Genomic DNA, 23,334 nt, shown 5'->3' with positions numbered 1-23,334 from the left:
ATACAATGGAGTAGACAGTGAAATCTAAATGAAAAGGAAACGTGAAAAAGTCTTTTAAAGTGGTCAGAGGAAAAAAAGAGAAGCAATGCAATTCACACTGGCATGTTAATTAGAGAGTATGCCCAGCCAGAAATAATTGAGTAATAGACTTTACCTACCTAAGAACAGTACAAAACATTTCCTTGAAAGTGTTACACAATTTGGTTTGTTTCCTGTCTGGATACTTAAGGCTCTGTGCTTAAAATGAGGAGAGAGGATTTACATTTCCACATTGCAGTAATCTAAAGCCTGAGAGACACTTTTTATTGTATAAATGTCTACAGTTAAACAAGTAGGCATACTTGTATATTTTTAACCATTTTAGTTGTGTACAAATACTCATCTATGGAGATTTTCAGTCATCAAGGTCATGGTTGTCCCAAAGGTGTTTTTTCAAGAGGCAAGTGGACTGTCTTGGTTTTTTCTTTGAAGACGTTTCGCTTCTTATCCAAGAAGCTTCTTCAGCTCTGACTGAGTTGTGGGGAATGGAAGGATTTATATTCCTTGCAGACAGCTGGTAATTTGCATCCTTTTAGAGAGTTGTTAAGGCCAGGTGGAGGTTTATCTGTATATTGTGTATAAGTATTCCTCACTTACCAACCACAATTTGAACCAGCAACTCTGTCGCTATAGAGTGCAGTTGCTAAACAAGACATCACATGACTACAACTTTTGATTTCTGTGAGAACTGGTCATAAAGCTTTTTTGAAACTTTGTTGTAAATTTAAATGTCGCTAATAAGGCAGTTAGTCAGCGAGAACTACCTGCACTGGATTTTGTAAGTTGCCCTGAGACTACTGAAATAGATAGTAACAAATTTAATGAGATGAATGAAGTATTAATGTTAATTGGCAGTCATCCGCCTATGTCCAACAAAAGTACTTTAAGTCAAAATATCATTACCAATTTGGAAGGGGAAGACTTCTGTGTTGTGGAAGTAAGAAATGTAAATAAATATCTTTAAGATGGAGCACTCAAGAAAATTGCGGGGCTGACAATGGCAGTATAACACACACACTGAGTGACTATATTTTTTGTCTTTAGCCAATCATTGAAGATCTCCAGCCAAGGGGGATATTTGTTGGTCCACAAGCATGGGAATAACAAACAGTTTTGCTATGGGGGATGATGGATGTTGTAATCTTACCTGTTTGGAACCAATTAAGCATCTTCAAAAACATTGTTTTCTCTCTCTTTCTTCTCTCTCTCTCTCTCTTTCTCTCTCTCTCTCTCTCTCTCTTTCTCTCATCAAAGATATAAGTTTAACAGTTCAGATCACATTTATATACTTTGATAGATGACCTCACTTTCAAGAATCTCTTTCATCCCACTATGCAGCATTTTAATTTAATTTCAGATGTTTGCAACTTTTTTATAAAGTGGCTTTTCAAAAGATGTAGAATGGAAGTTTACAGCTCTTGCTATATCACTATGTATGCAGCCCCAGGAACATATCCATCATCAGATCCACAATATGTGAATAATATTGTTGTTACTTCCTCCACATTATATATTAACTGTGATAACAATCCAAACAATATGAACTAGAATAATTTTGATCTTGAGATCTGGAGTTTTTATTGCCATAGGCAAACGCCAGATTCATAAACTAATGCTTTTGTGTGTACAAGTATGAATTGTAAATATTGGTTGACACTTACATAAGGAAAGCTCTGCAAGTATCCATCAGTATTTTCAGGCATCATACAATTTTTGTGATAATCCTATACCATTTCAGACAATTGATCGTTCAATCTCTTCTTAAGAACCTCCAGTGTTGGCACACTCACAATTTCTAGAGGCAAGTCATTACACTGTTTGTTTTAACTGTCACAGGAAATTTCTCCTTAGTTGTAGATTGGTTCACTCCCTGATTAGTTTCCATCCATTGCTTCTTGTCCTTCCTTCTATTGCTTTGAAGAATAGGTTGACCCCCATCTTCTTTGTGGTAGCCCCTTAGATATTGGAACACTGCTATCATGTCACCTCTAGTCCTTTTTTTCCATTAAATTAGACATATCCAATTCTTGCAATTGTTCTTTGTATGTTTTAACCTCCAGTCCCATAATCATCTTTGTTGCTCTTCTCTGCATTCTTTCTGGTCTCAACATTGTTTTCTCTCTCTCTTTCTCTCATCAAAGATATAAGTTTAACAGTTCAGATCACATTTATATACTTTGATAGATGACCTCACTTTCAAGAATCTCTTTCATCCCACTATGCAGCATTTTAATTTAATTTCAGATGTTTGCAACTTTTTTATAAAGTGGCTTTTCAAAAGATGTAGAATGGAAGTTTACAGCTCTTGCTATATCACTATGTATGCAGCCCCAGGAACATATCCATCATCAGATACACAATATGTGAATAATATTGCTGTTACTTCCTCCACATTATATATTAACTGTGATAACAATCCAAACAATACGAACTAGAATAATTTTGATCTTGAGATCTGGAGTTTTTATTGCCATAGGCAAACGCCAGATTCGTAAACTAATGCTTTTGTGTGTACAAGTATGAATTGTAAATATTGGTTGACACTTACATAAGGAAAGCTCTGCAAGTATCCATCAGTATTTTCAGGCATCATACAATTTTTGTGATAATCCTATACCATTTCAGACAATTGATCGTTCAATCTCTTCTTAAGAACCTCCAGTGTTGGCACACTCACAATTTCTAAAGGCAAGTCATTACACTGTTTGTTTTAACTGTCACAGGAAATTTCTCCTTAGTTGTAGATTGGTTCACTCCCTGATTAGTTTCCATCCATTGCTTCTTGTCCTTCCTTCTATTGCTTTGAAGAATAGGTTGACCCCCATCTTCTTTGTGGTAGCCCCTTAGATATTGGAACACTGCTATCATGTCACCTCTAGTCCTTTTTTCCATTAAATTAGACATATCCAATTCTTGCAATTGTTCTTTGTATGTTTTAACCTCCAGTCCCATAATCATCTTTGTTGCTCTTCTCTGCATTCTTTCTGGTCTCAACGTTGTTTTTATATCATGGTGACCAAAACTGAATGCAATATTCCAAGCGTGGTCTTACCAAGGCATTATAAAGTAGTATTAACACTTCATTTGATCTTGAGTCTATCCTTTTGTTAATGCAGCCTAGGACTCTGTTGGCTTTTTTGGCAGCTGCAGAACACTGCTGGCTCACATTTAAGTGATTGTCCACTAGGGCTCCAAATCCCTCTTGCAGTTACTACTATTGAGCCAGCTACTACTTATTCTATACCTGTGCATTTGGTTTCTTCTGTAGAACTTTTTGTTACCACTAAATTTCATTTTGTTTGATAGGGCTCAGTGTTGAAGTCTGTCAAGATCCTTCTGTATCTTGAGCCTATCTTCTGGAGTGTTGGGTATTCCTGCCAGCTTGGTATTGTCTGAAAATTCCCCCTTCTATCCCCTATTCTAAATCATTGATGAAGATAATTGAAAAGTACTGGGCCTAAGAAAGAGCCTTGGGGTACACAACTGCATACTTCCCTCAATGAAGATAGTTTCATTAAGGACTACATGTTGAGTGAAGTTGGTCAGACAGTTACAAATTCATCTTGTGGTGATGCTGTCTAACTCACATTTTTCTATCATATCAAATAATAGGTTGCTGTCTACTTTGTCAAATGCCTTACTGAAATCTAAGTATACTATGTCCGCAGCATTTCACTGGTCTACTAATTTTGTCACTTTGTCAAAGAATGAAATAAGATTTGTCTGGCATGCTTACTCTCCATTCAGAGGGTGAAACCAAAACATGTCATGGCTCTTCTCTTTTTCAGCTTTAAATTAATTCTGTGAAGCAAATCATGGTTCATGAATTTCATCACCCAGAGCTGATCAATAGATTTGTTTGGGTTCTTTTGTCTATTGGTACAGCTGTAATTCTTCTCACAAAGTTGGGCTGAGATTGAGTCTGCAAGCCTTGTTTCTCTATTGAAGAGAGGAAAGACTGGTTGTTAACTATGATAAAACCAAAATAATTGCTTTCCCCAAAAGAACTGTCATCTGTCTTCTCTTCTGGAAAATCAGCAATATTACTTGTGAATAGGGTATTTAAATATCTAGGTGTTTCTTTTCAAGCATCTGGAAAGAACAACAAAATGCTGTCATTTTACCAAGGTTCACAAATTCTCAAAAGCTATCCTATAATGCACCAAACTCAGTAACAATCATTGCCAAAAATATCTAGAGCAAGGACATCTAGTATCTGGTGGAAAGATTTGATATTTTATTATCTCTTTTGAAGCTATGGAGTCCAAATTCATATATCTGATTTGTTTCTGAGACTGGAAATTAATTTAATTGCTTTAAAGCAGCAGCATCCACAGAGGAGTGGGAGCAGGAGGGGCTAATGACAAAAGTAGCATTATAGCCCTGTGAAGCAAGTCATGCCACATGTATGTTCAAAAGGGGCAGAGCTTTACATCATGATGATGCTGATGAAAGCAGCAAGCTCCTGCAGATACCCATGCTGTAGAACAGGGATGTCAAACTGAAGGTCTGGGGGCCGGATCTGTCCCGCAGGGCTGCCCTGGAAACAGGTGCCTCTGCCAGCAAAAACAGAACTTGGGAGGGCTGCGGGAAGCCCTCTGGAGCTCCATTTTCGCTGGCAGAGGGTTGCAAGAGGCTGTTGCAGCCAAAAACAGAGTTCAGGAGCACATTTTCGTTGGCAGAATGCTTGGGCCACCACAGGCGCCCCTGACACGAGTGATGTCAGCTCCTCAAGGTCAAACACAATCCTTATGTGGCCCTCAATGAAATCGAGTTTGACACACATGCTGTACAGATTCACATGAAACCTTGCTCAAATTTGGGCTCAGATTTGGTTTCACTTGCAAGTTGGAAGGAAGTCATCATGGAAGGTAGTTAGTGACCTACATATAAAATTCCATAGGTTATCAGCTCAACACTTGACCTGACTTAACCTTGAGAAAGCTTTGTTACAGCTGAAGCAGTAGGCCCATGACAATAATATTCAGTATGACCTTGGTACAACTTTTCCTTGAACCAGGTAGTTCCATTTGCAAGACCTTTCTCCCATGCCAAGTATCTATTGAATATCTTTGACCAGCTCTCAAAAGACTTCTTGCTCTTGTTCATTTTAATACTTTGCCATCCAAATTTTCCCCTGCCTGTTAAGGAAAACACTGTCTTGTAAATGGCTTGATGAACCTACCTATTAATGCCTTTATTAAGCTATAGCATAGTCACTGAGACGAGGAGAATGTTCTCATTTTAACTATCAGGTCATCTGAAATTCCAAGAAAGCTTGCTAATTTTTTTCCCCAGTCGTGACTCCTGTTTATTGTAGCATAACATTTATGATGACCAAGTTACCCGTATAAGCTGTTTAATGCTATGGTAACAAATAGACCTGTGTTTTCAATGCATTCCTTTCATACGCAATCTTTGTCATTTTGCTCATTTCTTGGTTTTGACAGTAAATCAATAAAACTACTGTAACTATATCAAATAATAACAGAAAGGCCGGCCTTAATGGATATTGCATTTAGAGCTTTTAGATAGTTTCACAGAGAGCACAATTTTTGTATCAACAAATGGTAAACCACTCTTTGCTGTTGCGAAGGGAAAAAAATGATGGACCTTTCCCATGTAGTCATTAGGAATCAAAGACTTTCTCATCTTGAGAAAGTCTTCATCTTTTTTTACTGGATGAAAAAAAATAGATGCACATACACACTCTGCTTAAAGCTGAATTCCTAATTAATACTGCATTCCTTCTAGCCCTGTGATGGAGTACCTATATCAGTGGGTACGTGAACTCAGCTGATTTTTGGGCCTTCTGGGCCCATCAGAAGGGAAACAGGCTGTTTCCTGCTTCCAGAGAGCCTCCAGAGAGCGGAAACTGCCTTTCCCACCCCCCGGAGGCCCTCTGGAGGCCAGAAACGGCCCATTTACCAACTTCCAGTTGGACAGGAAGTGACATTTTTTTGCTGTCCCCAGCCTCCAGAGCCTCTCTAGGAGTTTCTAGCCTCCGGGATAGGTGGGTGGGAAAGGCAGTTTTTGCCCTCCCAAGACTCATAGAGAGGCTCTGTAGCCAGGTGAGAGAGAAAAACAGACCTACCGGGCCATCATATGCCAGGAACTGGGGGGAGTGGCAGGGCGGGGCACATAGAATTATGGATGTGGGCACGCACGCATGCAAACCTCCCCCCCCTCCTGGCATGCGATGGTAAAAAGATTAGCCATCACTGTTCTAGCTTTGACTGAAGCAATGGATAAATTCAGTTTCATCGAACTAACATGACCTCCTAGGTTTATGGGGTTCTATTCATCTTCCTTTCACTAGCAATTGCTGGAAATGCTAGGAATCCATAGAGTACCATCATGGGGAATGATAATGTCTATCAATAGGCAACCATTTTTTGTGCATTGACAGGAATATTTGGGATTTTTGAAGGTAGTTTTTAAAAATGGCTGCCATGTGCTTCTATTATTTTATGGACTAAATGCCACGGTGGTCATGGAAACTTTAAAGCTTGAGAGAGCAAATGGTGATTCCCCCTACTTATTATTTCTTGTGATTCCCCAACTTACCTTTGCCCTTATGAATAGGTGGACACATTTTCAAACAAAAAATATACACTGTTTTCATTTCTAAGAACATTATATTACTGTGAATAAACATTACCCTGTGGATTAGAACTGTGCAGAATGCGATTTTCTTTAAAAATGTAAGATGGTGAAGGAAGATGGGAGCATAGACAAATGATTATGAGTGTGTTAGTCTCATTGGCACATCATAGCCAATTTCTGGGCTAATGGCTGAGAATAATGTTTTACTGAACTGCACAAATAAAATGCTGAGTATGCCCAGAATATGTTGAAGCATCCATACAGTTTGCTAATTTCCACTGTTGTTTTGCTAACACAGAATGCTGAATACAGAGTTTGAAATACATGTATATTTATTTTTTTCCTTGTCAAGACAACAAATGCTTTATGAGAGCCATGATATCAATTAAGAGTTGTTAAGAAAAGGACATCAGTCTTAATCCCTTAAAGTGCAGATTTTTCTAAGTCTGGACCAGAACTCAGCATCATATAAAGCACATGTAAATATATATCCAATGTCCAAAGACCTCAATCTCGGTCAGTCGGTCGGTCAGTCAGTCAGTCAGTTTCAGGAAAAATGGTTTGAAAAAGAAAACAATGAAGTTTAATTTGGTTTTTGAGCACCATTCAGCCTTCTCAATAGTTGACTTTTTCAGGCTGATATTCTATGTCACTGAAAACTTCATTGTAGAAAGAATGCTTAATAAAACTTATTGAGTCCTGAGGCAGATTCTTCCAAGACTCGATCCTTTATTAAATGTTACTCTGCTGACGCTGAAGAATCTGAGACGTTCGATGACAGAAAAGTGTGTATGGCTTACAGTGCCATTATTTGTACATTTACACAGACTTTTAAATAGATCTATTTAGAAATAAAATGCTATCAAAACTATTGACATTCTTAGCAAAATGTTTTATATGCATTAATATTTTGCTATAATTCTGAAGATATAGTATATATATTATACAAATATCAAGTAAGAAGAAATAGTGAAAGTGAGCAGGAATGGAAAATCATTTCAGGAAATACTTTATCTCCGCATTTCATATCAAAAAGCATCTTGAGAGATATAATCTCTACAAGATTCTGAGAATTCTTATGTTTCTAAATCTTTTATTGAATTGGATATCATAGAAAGAAATAGCTGTGAATCTATTATGTAGATAAATGAATACTGTTCTGACAGAATAAGCATTTTTTTATATTTGCTTTGCCGTATTTCTTCTTTAGTTATTATGAAATGAATATTAGAATACTTCTATTTACTTAAATACGTTAGCTGAAGAGGGAAGGGAAGCAATTGCCATCCTATAGATTTTATTCTTCTTGAAACTTAACACCAGAGAGTATCATTGAATATAGGTCTAACAGGAAATATTTTCAGTAGAAATACATTTTGAAATGTGTTGATGTCTTGTAATAGGGTAGCTATTTCTGGATGTCTGCATTCAGCAGATATTTGAGATGAAGCAACCTGTATTTAATGCTTACTGAGCACTAATCTATTGCACATCCATTTAGATTTATTCTTGTTTATTCAATATTCAACTGGGCACCAAAGATCATTGCCTTATAATATGTGAAGAATTTAGGTCAGAGGATTTTTCAGCATTATCCACTAAGAATATCAGTATAAGTGGGATAATAACTGCTGGATGGGAATGCAATCCCTGATTAAGTGTGCTGAACAGAGTTTCTGCAGCTTTTTTTTTTTTTTGAGTCTAATGCTAAATGCTTCAGAAGGAAACATATACAAACTGTTCTGGAAGTAAATCCTGCTAAATTTTGCTGGATTTTTCTTCTAAGTTATGTATCATATTGCATAGTAAGCATATTTACCTTGATTTAAGCTTTTTAAAATCATACTTGTTGCACACTTTTACTTCTAAGTTAGGTATCATATTGTATAGTAACCATATTTGCCTTGATTTAAGCTTTTAAAATCATATTTTTGCACACTTTTACACATTAAAGTAATATGAATAAACGTCACTTAAGTCATCAATTATTTGCATTCAAGAGCAGCAGCTTTTCATGTCTTTTATCAAAGAGACAGAACAATGATTACCATCTGGTAGTCTTGGAAGTGTTCTGCCTCTTTAAAAGGGTTCAAAGTGAATTTTTTTTAGGAGCTTGACTGCTTTGGAAAGCTTGCCTATGACTCCTAATATTACATTAGTTGTAATGAATGGTGGGCTGCATATCTGTGTGTTTGTGCATACACACATTTATCTTTTTATTTTGTTAGTCACATGATTGGAATGGCAGACGAAATATTAGCCAGAGATAATCCACCCCAGTTATCTGTAACTGGGATCAACAAACACCTGTTTTCTTGAACAGCTGGAAAATAGCTTGGTTTATCCTGATCTTGAAACGAACAGTGCCTTCTTGCCCCCATGTTGGTACAGCTGAAGCTTGATAGATTACGATTCTTCTTCTGGAGCCCTGGAGCCCTAAACTTAAACCCTAACCCTAGATTTTTGCTTGTCCACACTGCTCAGTGGCTAAGACGCTGAGCTTGTCGATCAAAAGGTCGGCAGTTCAGTGGTTCGAATCCCTAGTGCCGTGTAATGGGGTGAGCTCCCATTACGTGTCCCAGCTTCTGCCAACCTAGCAGTTCGACAGCACATAAAAAATGCAAGTAGAAAAATAGGGACCACCTTTGGTGGGAAGGTAACAGCGTTCTGTGCGCCTTTGGCATTTAGTCATGCCGGCCATATGACCATGGAGACGTCTTCGGACAGTGCTGGCTCTTCAGCTTTGAAATGGAGATGAGCACCGCCCCCTAGAGTCGGTAACGACTAGCACATATGTGGGAGGGGAACCTTTACCTTTACTGCTTTTACTCATTTATCTGTGAATTGTCACATAAAAGGAAAACAAGAGATCTCTCATCTCCTTTTTCTAATATGTGGATCATGTCAGCAACTAACAATTTGCAGCATTGGGAATATTCTCCTGGAGGTTATGATGCACAGGTATTCAAAGAAATGGCTAGGGTCATTTTAATTTTTAATATAACTTTTAATGCCCTCTTGAGCCAAAGAAATACAAACTTTACGCTTCAACAAATTCATTAAGCTCAAAGATGACAGTTAATGAATCCTCCATTTCTCTTGTCTTAACTGTTTGGTAAATCCTTTTTGATTTACTGTGATTTATAGTCTCATGGCACCATTCCATGTTAAAAATTGATATTTTAAAATAATTTGCCACTATCTTTTAGTCACAGTTGCTTCCTCCATTCTTATACGGTATTGATTTACCAGGGCATCTCTAAATCAGAAGTTGTTTTGGTTGCTTTTGTAATATGGCGGTGAACTAATGATGCACTTGTTTTATGCTCATTTCCAGAGAGCAGAACTGACCTCTGATAAAGACTTATACCTTGACAACAGCTCTATTGAAGAAGCATCAGGAGTCTACCCCTTTGATGACGATGATTATATTTCTGGATCAGGCTCTGGTAAGTCAATAGTCTGTAAGAAGAAAGGATTATGAATTACCGTATATACTCGAGTATAAGCCGAGTTTTTCAGCACGTTTTTTGTGGACTTATAGTTTTTTTAGTATATTCGAGTTTTTTTTATACTCGAGTATATTCGGCTTATACTCGAGGTTTTTCTTCTTTTTCACATTTTACGGACGGGCTTTTGCATTAGCGGGAAGCCCTGCCGGTGCAGTGAGAGGCGGGCGGGGAGCCGCCAGCCTTCTCAGCTGAGGGAGGGAGAGTTTCCCCAACCGGTAGGTGCCTCATTTCCCACCCTCGGCTTATACTCGAGTCCCCAGTTTACCCCAGTTTTTGGGGTAAAATTGGGGACCTCGGCTTATACTCGGATCGGCTTATATTCGAGTATATACGGTATATAACACGTTGCATGAGAGAATTTATTCCATCCTTAGCATCTCTAGGGTTTTGAGGGGTTTTTTCTTCAGAAAATAATAGGCAGTAGGAAAGATCGGTCATCTCACTTGCCATCTTCATTAGGACAGCCAGTTTTTGGAGAGCTGAAGAAGCACATCTTTCTTTTGAGTCTGAAATTAGCCAGGAATGTCTCCTTCACCCTAATATTCCACCAGTCTGCAGTGTGGAATTGTAGATTGAAATCAAGTCAGGATCCCGTTTTTGCACCTGAAAGCTGCTCCAAACCTTGGTTGCACACAAAACCAAAGCAAACTACAGCTAGTCCTTGATTTAGAACCATTCATTTAGTGACCATTCAAAGTTACTACAGCCCTGGAAAAAAAAACCATTTATAACCGGTTTTCATACTTATGACCATTGTAGCATCCTATGGTCATGTGATCAAAATACAGGCCACTTGGCAACTGGCATGTAGCTATGACAGTTGCACTGTCCCAGAATCATATAATCATCCTTTGTACAAGCCACGTGTAATGACCACATGTGTTGTGGCCTGTTGGCCGCCGGCCGCTCCAGCAGCCAAATCAGAGGAGGAGGAGGAGGCGTAGGAGTCAGGATCAGCATCAAGGCAACCTGAGAGCTTCGAGGGGGAAGAGGGAATGGAGCTGGCAGAGAGAGAGAGAGACAGAGGCAGAGTCTGGGCCATCCATCAGCCCTCAGATAGTCAACAGCCCCCAGGTCTGGAGGTGGCTGTTGATGAAGAGGAGGAACAGCTGGGTCCAGTGCCTCACACAAGGATGCGCAGAAGAGGAGAGCAGTGGAAATCTGTGGGCTGATCTTTGGGAAGGAAGAATCACCACTGCTAATGCAGCCCCACCCTAGCTCTGGGGATAAAAGGCAGGGGGCAGAGATGAATAGATGTGGCAGACAACTGTTCATCTCCCAGCCAGATGGACTTGTTAGCCTGTGGTGAGAGGGAAACTTTTTGCTGGGTCTGCTGGCACTCCTAATAAAGGAATCTTTGAGTTAACTTCAGAGGGTTTGTCATGTTTGGGTCAGAACAGCATGATTCACTTAACAACTGCAGTGATTTGCTTAACAACTGTGGCATAAAAGGTTGTAAGTGGCGGAAAAAATCATTTATCAACTGCCTTGCTTAGCAACAGAAATTTTCTCGTAAGTCGAGAACTACCTGCAATGTGTTTTTACTTCTTCCAATCAGATTTGGGAGACAAGAGATAACAGACTCTTGTGTGGGTTTGCTGTGTACCCAATAGATACTTCAAAACACAGCCAGCAAAGCAACCTTTGTCTGGCTTTCTTTTCCAGCTGTTGGCTCTAGAGAGGAGTGAAGTATGAGCTGTCAAAGCAGATGGCAGTGACTAGACAGAGCAGTAATCCCACTCAGTAAAGTACAACTTTGTATGTTCCCTATATGTATCATCATGGCTGGCATTTATGTCTTCCTAACGTACTGTAATGTGTGAGGCAACATTTAGTCAATATGTACAGAATGTACTTAATTCATACTGCAGAAAATTCAGAAAATAACATATGTATGCGTAGGGGTGTGTGTGTTTGTGTGTGTGTATTAATTAGAAGTACAACCTGGAACATAGATAGCAACACTGTCAAACTATTTACTAAATCTGCACTACTATTAATCTTCTCATCGTTTCCATCACCCATATCCTTCCACTTATGACTATATGATTATAACTTTGTTGCTTGTATCCTTACGATTTATATTGATATTGATTGTTTCCTAATTGCTTATTTGTATTATGACTATCATTAAGTGTTGTATCATTAAGTGTTAAATTTGTACCCTATGACTATCATTAAGTGTTGTAAGTGTTGTACCTTGATGAAGGTATCTTTTCTTTATGTACACTGAGAGCATACTCACCAAGACAAATTCCTTGTGTGTCCAATCACACTTGGCCAATAAAAAATTCTATTCCATTCCATTCCATTCCATTCCATTCCATTCTATTCTATTCTATTCTATTCTATTCTATTCTATTCTATTCTATTCTATTCTATTCTATTCTATGTGTATATTCCTTCCTACATCTGTTTTTCCTCAACAACAGTCCTGTGGCTTAAGTTAAATTGAGAGAGATTGATTGGCTGAAGGTCACTCCAAAAGCTTCTGTGAATAAGTTTGATTCCACTCTTCTAATTTGATATCACAAGTGTCATGCATCCTAACAGTGATACTACTGTTTACATGAGATGCATTTTTTTTAAAAAAAATGTCTGTTTTATAAGAATGATTTTATTGGCACAAGCAAACTTTTATTGATTTTATTGGCACAAGCATGTAGTGAACCAGTGGTAACACCGGTTAGAACCCACCACTGGTCTATATAATTCTTAGATTTCTCTTGCAAAGGCCTTTTTAAAGATTTGCTTGTAATACATAATCAAATGTGCTATGATCCAGAATTTTCTAAAATTAATATCTAGCATAAAATTGTTTATACAGCCCTATTTAAAACAAACACTATTTAAAACAACTGCTATGTCTCATCTGCCTTTTTCCATATCTACCTTTTCTGTGTCACCTGATGAAATTGGTTGTCAAGCTATTCCTAGGTGGAAATAATCAGCATAAGAAGCAAGACCTTTTAGTGTCACTGCCCATTTGTTGGAATTTATTACGTACAAAAACTTGCTGAGCTGACTTGCTTGCGATTTCTTTTAAGATCATGAAACTCTTCTGTTCGGGAAACTAATTATTTTGATTACTTTCAGCTGAGTCTGGAAAACACGGATTGAAATTTTCATTCTGCCAGAGATCTGAAATGTACCTTTTCTCCTAAGTGACCTTAGAGATTGTTCTGGGAAAAAATGCATCTCTGAATGTCTTGGATTTGACATGTAAATGCTTAAACTCTGTGGTCTCTTCCCAAAATCCCCAAAGCTTTAACCAAAGACTATCTACTATTGACCTCACCCCATTCCTAAGAGATCTGTAAGGGGCGTGCATAAGAGCACAAGCGTGCCTACTGTTCCTGTCCTAATGTTCCCTTTGATTGTATCCATTTTCATATAGTTATTACATACTTATGATTATGTTTATGCTTATATATCGTATAGTTATTTCATGCTTATGCTTACATATACTGTTGTGACAAATAAATAAGTAAAAAAATAAAAAAAACTATGACGTCTTTAACAACTTTATTATAATTAGTCTTAAGGAGAGCACACATAACAATAAAAAAGAACAACGGTATAAAATTAAATTCACATCTCTTTTTCAGGAGATGAAGAAGAAGAGGAAGAAGAAAACACAGTAGTGATGACCACTAGAATGCTTCCAAAGATGCTGCCAACAAGTGATGCTCCTACGATTGAGAGAACTACATCGAAAACAAAGACCAAGGTACCTACACAAACAAAGGTGTGTACAAGAGAAGAAGAAGAGAAGTGTTATGTTCGGGCAATGAAGAGGCAGGAGACAATACAAGTGACAACAGCTCTTTGGTTTATTGTGATCCCAGCAAAAGCCAACAGGCAAAAACCCCTCTTTAAATAATATTTGGCTGAGACATCAGCCAATCAGCAACGTGCATTTTCCCGCCCAAATTTCCCTCCTAAAATTCAAATACATTACAAGAAGGAGATGCTAATTTGGTTGTTTCAAATACTGTAATAAATTTTAGAGATACCATTTGGTTATGTTTTAAGATTTACTAGATTTGGTGCAAAGCTGTGGATCAGTTGTAAGGATGACTGTATTTAATATTATAGCAGTGCACTCTGTTAAGAGTGCTACTGGACTTTGCTCTTCTCTGTTAAAAGTACTGCATGCCTATTAAAATGAGGCAAATCCTCATATGAGCTGACATAAAGCAGTTCTTAAAAAAATTAAAACAGCATATCTTTCTCCCGATTTATGTAGCTCCAGTCATATGAAAAAGTAAGTCCACCCCATGTAAAGTCTTTTTTTAAAACATACTTGGAAATATTGATATGTTATCTTTAAACAGTATCTAAAGATAAAAGAGATGTTAATTGAGCAAAAAAATGAAAAATTGACTATACAATCATTAATTCAAAGCTACACTATTTCCTTCTGTGAAAAAAATAACTATAACCTTGGCTTTAATACCTGTAGTTCTCTTTGGGAGAACCAACCATAATATCTGTTTCTTATACTACAATTGTCTACCAGTCTCAGAGATAAAGTACAAATAATTTTCCCCACTTCTCCATTGCAGAATTTTTTTCAGTTGTGTAATATTTGAGGGGTTTCCTGCATGCACAACCTGTGTCAAATCACCCTACAACATCTGGATGGGATTTAGATGTGGGCTTTGACTTAGCCATTCCACAAACCTCAATTTCTTTTTTTTCAGCCATTCCTTGGTGAATTGTTTAGGGTCATTGTCATGTTGCAAGATCTACTTGCAGCTGAGCATCAATCTTCTGACAAATGGTTTCACGTTATCCTCAAGAACTTTTTGGTACAATGAAGAATCCATAGTGAATTCTGAGAGGAGCTGCCCAGGCCTCATGTAGCAAGGCAATCCCAAACCATAAGATTTCTACCATCAAACTTCAGTCTTTCCCTGATAGTCTTTTTGGATAGCAAAGGGTTCCTGCTTGCACATCTGCCATGTAAATCTAATTTACATAGCTGCTTTCTAATGGTAGAATCATACACTTTGATATCAATAGTGGGGAAAGCAAACTGTAGGTCATGTGATGAAATGTTGGGGTTCTTAAATACTTCTTTCAACAACTTGCATTCTAGTCTAAGGCTGATCTTTCTGGGACAGCCAACTTGGCAGCTGTTTAAAATCTCCATTTGTAGATGATTTTGCAGACAGTGGAAAGATTTACGTCCAGTTTTTTGGCGACCTTTTTAATCTCTTCCCAGATTCATAGGCATCTATAATCTTTTGGAAGGTCTCAGACAGCTCTTTTGATCTAAGCATGGTGATGTCATACACTTCAACAAGAAGAGCAAATTCAAATGTCAGATTTTTAAATGGCACAAATTCCTCCCAGATTGTCTGTTACAGTGTTCTAATCATTAGCACCTGATCCTAAATTTAATTGAGATGTCATAAATATAGGAGTGTACTTACTTTTTTCACATGTGAAATTTGCATTTATATTTACTTAAATTAAAACATGTAAATAATTATGATCCTTGTTATATCCCCTTTATTTGTCAATATTGTTGAAATGAATGTCAAATATTTGTATGGTGAAATATGTTGAAAAAATCAAAATTTCAATGGCGTGTGCTTTTTCACATGTCTGTATTTCAGAAGCTTATGTTGCTGCTATAACAATACAAAACGTGTCATTTTGGAATATACCCAGATAGTCCAAAACACTTAACTTTTAACAATTTGCATAGCTCTATCAGCTTTATAAAACGCCATATTAGGCAAACAATACTGTTTCCTGTTATTTATATCTCTGTTGCTGAAAACTCAGTTGCAAAGAGGAAAAAGGCTTTAATGGAAAGCATAGAAGAACATATGGAACTGTTTAAAAAAAAAAAGTATTTTTCTCCATTTAGGAATAGGGAGCCCACATTAGTTTAGACATTTTCTTTCCTAGTACCAGATTGTTCTAGTGAAGAATCTTTAACTCCAAAGCTTCAAAATGCTTGTATCCAGTTCAATATATGTGTAAAGTCTCCTTTGTCAAGTTCAATTTCAGATATCTTTAAAAAAACATGTTTTTGTTTTTTTGCTAAGGAAGTGGTTTATCGTTGCCTTTTTCCAGGATATTTTTTCAACTTCTCAGTCTAATTTATGTTCCTGGAATTCCTTGGTGTTTTCCCCACAAAGCACAGTTTTGGTCTGACCATCCCTAACTTTTCAAGATCGGCTAAGTTTGGCTATGTTATCATTTACATGGGCAAGTTCAACATACCTATAGGCAAAAAGATAGAAAGTGGGGTTTCCAGTCTTATAACTGGAAAAATAAGTACTAAGAAGGAAAACAGAGGCACTTAATTCTTACTTTGCTCAATTGTATATTTTAAATCAGCGATGGGTTAAAGGAATGGATAATCTTTTAATAACCAATGCTTGCTTTTGTTATTTATGGAGGATGGACTTACACTTACACTCATCTGGACATCTGGAGGGATTTGGAAAGTTTGATTCCTTCTGTATATGAACTGATAATGATTATTAATCTGTCTGTGTGTGCATGTGCATGTGCATGTACACGTACACGTGTAAATTGGACCCCTCAATTATGAAAAATGATTTTATGGCACGGCATGATTTTGAATACGAAACTAGAAAAATGATTGCTTTTCATTTTTGAAATTATGCAAACTGGATACATTTACATCTGGTTGCTGGACTCCTCAGTGACAAAAAGAAGGTTGTTTCTCCAGGAGGATTACTTAAACTAGGGAATGCGCAGAAGCAATGCAAATACTGCTTCTAAACTCCTTTTAAATATGCCAAATATAATATCTTAAATCGGTGATGGCAAACCTTTTCGGCACTGAGTGCCCAAACTGGAATGCACATGGATGTATTTGCATATGCGCACGCCAGAGCACTGGAAACCCAAAGACCAGCTGCCTGGGCACACCCGCCAGCTGGTCTTCGGGTTTCCAGCATGTTCGCCAGCCAGCTGGTCTTTGCATATGAGCACCAGAAACCCCAAAACCAGCTGGCTGGTGTGCACATGCCTGTTTTCAGGCTGTTTTGGGGATCGTTTTCAGGCTGTTTTCTGGTGCACCGGCACCTGCGAAGACCAGCTGGCCAGCGCACATGTACATGCCAGAAACCAGAAGAGCAGCTGGTGACAGTGCGCATGCCCATAGAGAGGGCTTGCATGCTACCTCTGGCACACATGCCATAGGTTTGCCATCACAGTCCTAGATTATTTGGCAGGTGTAAGTGTTAGCTATCCCCACTGAGTTATCTAGCATAGGACTCCTGTCCATTTGTTTTGCCAAGAGTGTACTTTATAGATGCTTAAAATGGTTCAGAAATAGCATAAACTGAATCTGAGATTTTTCCCGAGCAAACAACATAAAGGAAAGTTCTCTCTCAACCACACCACCCAGGCCATCCCCCAGCTATCTGCAAATGTCCAATCAGGTGCTTGAGTATTGTCTACGAAACAGCCATGACAGTTAAGTTTGAGGGATTTACTATTATATGAGCTTCAGTCCTTTCTGAAGGAAACTATTCAGCAGGTAATGATGTGAACTCTTGTTCTGCCTCATAGTTCTTGCCTGTTATATTGAGTCTTGCCTTTTTTTTCATGCTTGAAGTCAAAAATTCAATCATAGTGTGATCAATATGCAGATTCTCTGCAGCTCTACTTTTTCTTTCCTCCCCAAAATTTGCTGGGGTCACTACATCTAAATGGTGCCTGGAGACAGTATTGGGGTGGATGGGAGGAGAGCAAACAAGCTGTGGCTTTGTCTTGATAAAATGGAAATACAGTTAACCTTTGACTCTGTGGAAGTACAGTATCTGACCAAGGTTAAGTGGAATTGCAGGTATCCTGAGGAACCAAATGGTCCCTGACTCCGTACAATCCTTAGAACTCTATCTGATAGAATTTTTTTATTGGCCAAGTGTGATTGGACACACAAGGAATTTGTCTTGGTGCATATACTCTCAGTGTACATAAAAGAAAAGATATCTTCATCAAGGTACAACATTTACAACACAAATGATGGTCAATATATCAATATAAATCATAAGGATTGCCAGCAACAAAGTTACAGTCATGAGTGGAAAGAGATTGGTGATGGGAACTATGAGAAGATTAATAGTAGTGCAGATTTAGTAAATAGTTTGACAGTGTTGAGGGAATTATTTGTTTAGCAGAGTGATGGCCTTCGGGAAAAAACTGTTCTTGTGTCTAGTTGTTCTGGTGTGCAGTGCTCTATAGCGTCGTTTTGAGGGTAGGAGTTGAAACAGTTTATGTCCTGGATGTGAGGGATCTGTAAATATTTTCACGGCCCTCTTCTTGATTCGTGCAGTATACAGGTCCTCAATGGAAGGCAGGTTGGTAGCAATTATTTTTTCTGCAGTTCTAATTATCCTCTGAAGTCTGTGTTTTTCTTGTTGGGTTGCAGAACCGAACCAGACAGTTATAGAGGTGCAAATGACAGACTCAATAATTCCTCTGTAGAACTGGATCAGCAGCTCCTTGGGCAGTTTGAGCTTACTGAGTTGGCGCAGAAAGAACATTCTTTGTTGTCCTTTTTAATGATGTTTTGATGTTAGCTGTCCATTTGAGATCTTGCGATATGATAGAACCTAGAAATTTAAAGGTCTCTACTGTTGATACTGTGTTGTCTAGTATTGTGAGAGGTGGAAGTATGGAAGGGTTTCTCCTAAAGTCTACCACCATTTCTACGGTTTTGAGTGTGTTCAGTTCCAGATTGTTTTGGTTGCACCACAAGGCTAGTCGTTCGACCTCTCGTCTATATGCGGATTCGTCATTGTCTCGAATGAGACCAATCACTGTTGTGTCATCTGCGAACTTCAGTGGCTTAACAGATGGATTGTTGGAGATGCAGTCATTGGTATACAGAGAGAAGTGGGGAAAGCACACAGCCTTGGAGGGGGGGGGCTGTGCTAATTGTGCAGGTATTTGATGTGATCTTGCTTAGCTTCACCTGCTGCTTCCTGTTTGTTAGGAAGCTTGTGATCCATTTACAAGTCTGTTCCAGTACCTGTAGCTGGTTTAGCTTAGTTAGAAGAATGTCTGGAATGATGGTATTGAATGCTGAACTAAAGTCTACAAAAAGGACCCTTGCATAGGTCTTTGGAGACTCAAGATGTTGTAGGATGTAGTGCAGAGCCATATTAACAGCATCATCTGTTGATCTATTTGCTCGGTATGCAAATTGCAAGGGATCTAACAGCGGATCCGTGATGGTTTTCAAGTAGGAAAGCACTAGCCTTTCAAAGGTTTTCATGACTACAGATGTTAAAGCAACTGGTCTGTAGTCATTCAGTTCCTTGATGGTGGGCTTCTTCGGCACTGGGATGATGGTAGAGCGTTTGAAGCAAGAAGGAACATAACACATCTCTAGTGATTTATTGAAAATATGGGTGAAGATGGGGGCCAATTGGTCAGCACAGACTTTTAAGCAAGAAGGAGTTATCTTGTCTGGGCCTGGAGCTTTTCCTGGCTTTTGTCTGTGAAATAGGTCCTGCACTTCCTTTTCTGTGATCACTAGGGGTTGTGAACCCAATGAAATGGGGTCAGTTGTAGGAGGCTTGGCTGTTGTTGGTGTGTCTGAGATGGGGGTTGTGGAGATAGGTGGCTGTAGTTTCCTTTCAAACCTGCAGTAAAACTCATTCAGGTCATCTGCCAATTGTTGATTACCTTCAGCCTGGGAAGGAGGTTTGCCATAGCCGGTGATATTTTTAAGAGTTTTCCACATGTTTGCTGGTTCATTTGCTGAAAACTGATTCTTTAGCTTTTCAGAGTAACTTCTTTTTGCTGCTCTGATCTCCCTTGTTAGTGCATTTCTGGCCTGATTGTACAGCATTTTATCACCGTTTCTGTAGGCTTCCTCTTTGGAATGTCGTAGCTGCTTAAGTTTAGGTGTGAACCAAGGTTTGTTGTTACTGTATATTCGCAAGTTCCTTGTAGGAACTTGCGAATATACAGTATTCGCAAGTATACAGTATGATGTTAAACGTTTTAAGAGAAAATGAATAAATCTCCACATTCAGATTACCAGATGAAATATTATTGAACCGTATGATAATATATTTGAACCATTTTATATATAATCTGTAAAAAAACCTGATTTGCTAGAACAATTTTGAGACAGTAGTTGAAGCTTCCAGGAAAGGAATGTATTTTCCTGTGCCAAGTAGCAAGCCTTCAAACAGTACTGTAGAAATGTAAAGCCAGAATAGTAGGTGTGTGGATGTTTCTGTATTTTATTTGCCTGTATTGATTTGGTATTCTTGTTTTCCTCACAGTCACCTGAGGAGATTGATAAAAAAATACTTAAGCCTGATGCAGAAAACAGAAATGCTCAAAATGAGCCAATTGAAGATACTGATGTATTTACTCGGAAACATTCAGAGAACCTTTTTCAGAGAACAGAGGTTCTGGCAGGTAAGGGCCATGCATCAATATATTTTTAGTTTTAGAAAAAGAAAAAAAAAAAAAAAGTCTGCAGTTCCTGAGGGGTTCTTGCAACCCATTGCTATATAGGTTATGCAATGTGTCTTCCCCACTTGAATAGATTTCCCCCTTTTTCCTTTTGTGCCCAAGTAAGTTATGCCAACAAGATAGAGCTGTTATCCCAAAGGTGCTTCCCCCCCCCCCTCAAAAGGCAACTGGACTTTCTTTGTAGTCGTCATAAAATATAAATAGTTGCAACTGCCAAAACATCTTAAGGGAGATATTTACGTGAGCGAGATTCGAACAGCTTGCCACAATGGTCAGATATGGGAGATTCCATTCTACACCGTACAATGACCATCTGTGCATTTGCGAAGCGGCAGAAGACCTGGGTCACATCCTATTTGATTATTGCTTGCATAATGGGGTGAGAGACAGGTACCTTGGTCTATATACCAAACGAAGAACCCACTGGGATCCCCATATCAAAACAACTTACTTTATGTGTGGCCAGAACCTGAAAATAACATTTAACACAGCACAGTATTTAAACAAAATACAAAATACATTCATTAAACAAAATGGTTCAGTTGACATCTGCATACATGGGACTAATTGGGGTAGATGGGTAAGAATGACACCGAAATATAATTTTATGTCATTTTATGCTATTTTACATATTTATGTATTAAATTATATTGTATCTTATCCTATAACTATTGTATTTTACCCTAGTCTTATTTTAAATTGTTTGTATAGGATTTTATTGGCGATATGTGTCTGAACCTTGTGCTTTGATATAGACTAGGTTAATCAATAAAGCTATCTATAAATAGTTCCATTCCCCACCAGCCAGTTAGAACTGAAGAAGCTTCTTAGATGAGAAGCAAAATGTTTTCAAAAGAAATAAAACCAAGAAAGCCCAGTTGCCTTTTGAAAAAGAAAGGCACCTTTGGGACAAGAGGATAAGAGGACCTCCATAAGATATAAGGCTGCTACTTTATAGAGTGAAGCTACCTTTCCTTACATCTTGATAATATTAAAACACTAAGAGGACATCTTGAGTAACAACCTGGGGAAAAAGTAAATATCCTTTACCTGTGCAGGATTGTAGCCAAGAGAAGGAGAATCTCAAGTATGAGATTCAAACACATGCTTTAATGTTGCTTCTTAGGCTGCAATGCTAAATACAGCCGCCAAAAAATAAATCATTTTGAATTTGGCAGGACTTAAAAGTAATGATAATTAGCACTGAGCTGTCAAGAAACATTGGATACTGTTCCCTCCAGAAAATACTGTGATCTTCCTCCCATCCCCATTTTATGATCTGACTTACTGATTCCAAGGACAAGTTAATTTTAAGTTGTTATAGTCAGTCATGTTGTTGTTACAATAAAGCACTTATGAAAAGTCAAATTTCCATTGTCTCTCAAAAATAGACTTTGCACGGTTAAAAGTAACTTCATGGAATTCAGTGGAACTTTTTTTCTTCTTGTTTACAGCGGTTATTGCTGGTGGAATCATTGGCTTTCTTTTTGCAATCTTCCTTATCTTGCTTTTGGTGTATCGCATGAGAAAGAAGGACGAAGGGAGTTACGACCTCGGGGAGCGTAAGCCCTCCAGCGCTGCCTATCAGAAGGCACCCACTAAAGAGTTTTATGCATAAACTCTAAACGTAGTGTCTCTATTTCAGAGATCACTGAACTTTTTAAATAAAGCTTTTTTTTTTTTTGGCCTAGAATAATGAAGAACTTTTTTTTTCATTAAAGAGCCTTTATGGCACCTTTATGATAAGGAAAAAAAAAAGAGATCCCATTGTATTTAAAACTTTTCATGTATTCCTTTAAAAAAATGTAAAATAAAATCTTAACATTTTGCAGTATTCTGTGAATAGCAGTGGCAACGTATGATTTTATATAGCCGTTGATGTTCACCGAATTATTTACAAAAAAATATGCATAAGTGGAAATGATTGTTTTATCTGATGGTTCAATGGAAGTTGTTTTAATTTTGTCAGCATGTCTGATGACTCTCACAAGTTAATTTTTATTTCATTAATTTATCTGTTCTCCAAAATTAAAAATAAAATGCCTTTTTGTAGCTGTCCTAGTGCAATTTGTGTTCATATAATTCAGATAATGTAACTCTTAGTGTAAATGTATTTTTTCAGCTATGTAAACCTTAACCTCCATTTTGTATAAATTTTATTGTCAGAAAGTACATTTTACCCCGTTTGTTTCTCAATGGTTTCTGTAGCTTGATTGAAATTTAAAACGGCAAATTAATGTGTAAAATTGAAGTACAACTACTTCCCTTTACAAAACAAATCTTTATAGGAGATCTTTCAGTAAGCTACTGACAAGCCTACATAAACCCAAAGACTCTTAACAGTATTGCAAGGGGTTGCTGCAAAATTGATTTGGCCACTTTTTTTTTATTAATTTCAATTTGAAGGTACGAGATAGAATTCAAAATGAATCTGAATCCTTTGTTCTTTTTTTTTTAAGCATTTAAAGTAAATGTCTTTTAAAGCCTTTGAAGTGCCTATGATTCTATGTAACTTGTTGCAGACTGGTGTTAATGAATATATAACATTAAAACAAAGAAATGTTGATATTTTATAAGCACAGACAATTCTAATGGTAACTTTTGTAGTCTTACATGGATAGACATAAATTGTAATTTGGAAGCATAAACACTACTGAATAAATCATGTGGCCTAATACTGAAA

At 37.7% G+C, this 23,334-nt stretch overlaps 1 protein-coding gene across 4 annotated transcripts in view; it reads left to right on the top strand.

Moving 5' to 3' along the window:
• Window positions 1–23,334, top strand: part of SDC2 (syndecan 2) — an 85,545-nt gene extending 62,211 nt beyond the window's left edge. For 3 of the 4 annotated variants that reach the window (XM_058179169.1, XM_058179167.1, XM_058179170.1), the window contains 4 exons: window positions 9,983–10,094; window positions 13,766–13,905; window positions 20,456–20,594; window positions 22,106–23,334. In XM_058179169.1, the coding sequence (XP_058035152.1) occupies window positions 9,983–10,094; window positions 13,766–13,905; window positions 20,456–20,594; window positions 22,106–22,269 (555 nt within the window). In that variant the 3' untranslated portion in view covers window positions 22,270–23,334. The remainder of the gene's footprint in view (window positions 1–9,982; window positions 10,095–13,765; window positions 13,906–20,455; window positions 20,595–22,105) is intronic. The other variant, XM_058179168.1, reaches the window with a different exon arrangement.

This window comes from Ahaetulla prasina, chromosome 3 (assembly GCF_028640845.1).
Source record: "Ahaetulla prasina isolate Xishuangbanna chromosome 3, ASM2864084v1, whole genome shotgun sequence".
Lineage (NCBI taxonomy): Eukaryota > Metazoa > Chordata > Lepidosauria > Squamata > Colubridae > Ahaetulla > Ahaetulla prasina.
Note: the sequence above shows the minus strand (reverse complement) of the source record. Positions and strands in the feature narration are given on the sequence as shown.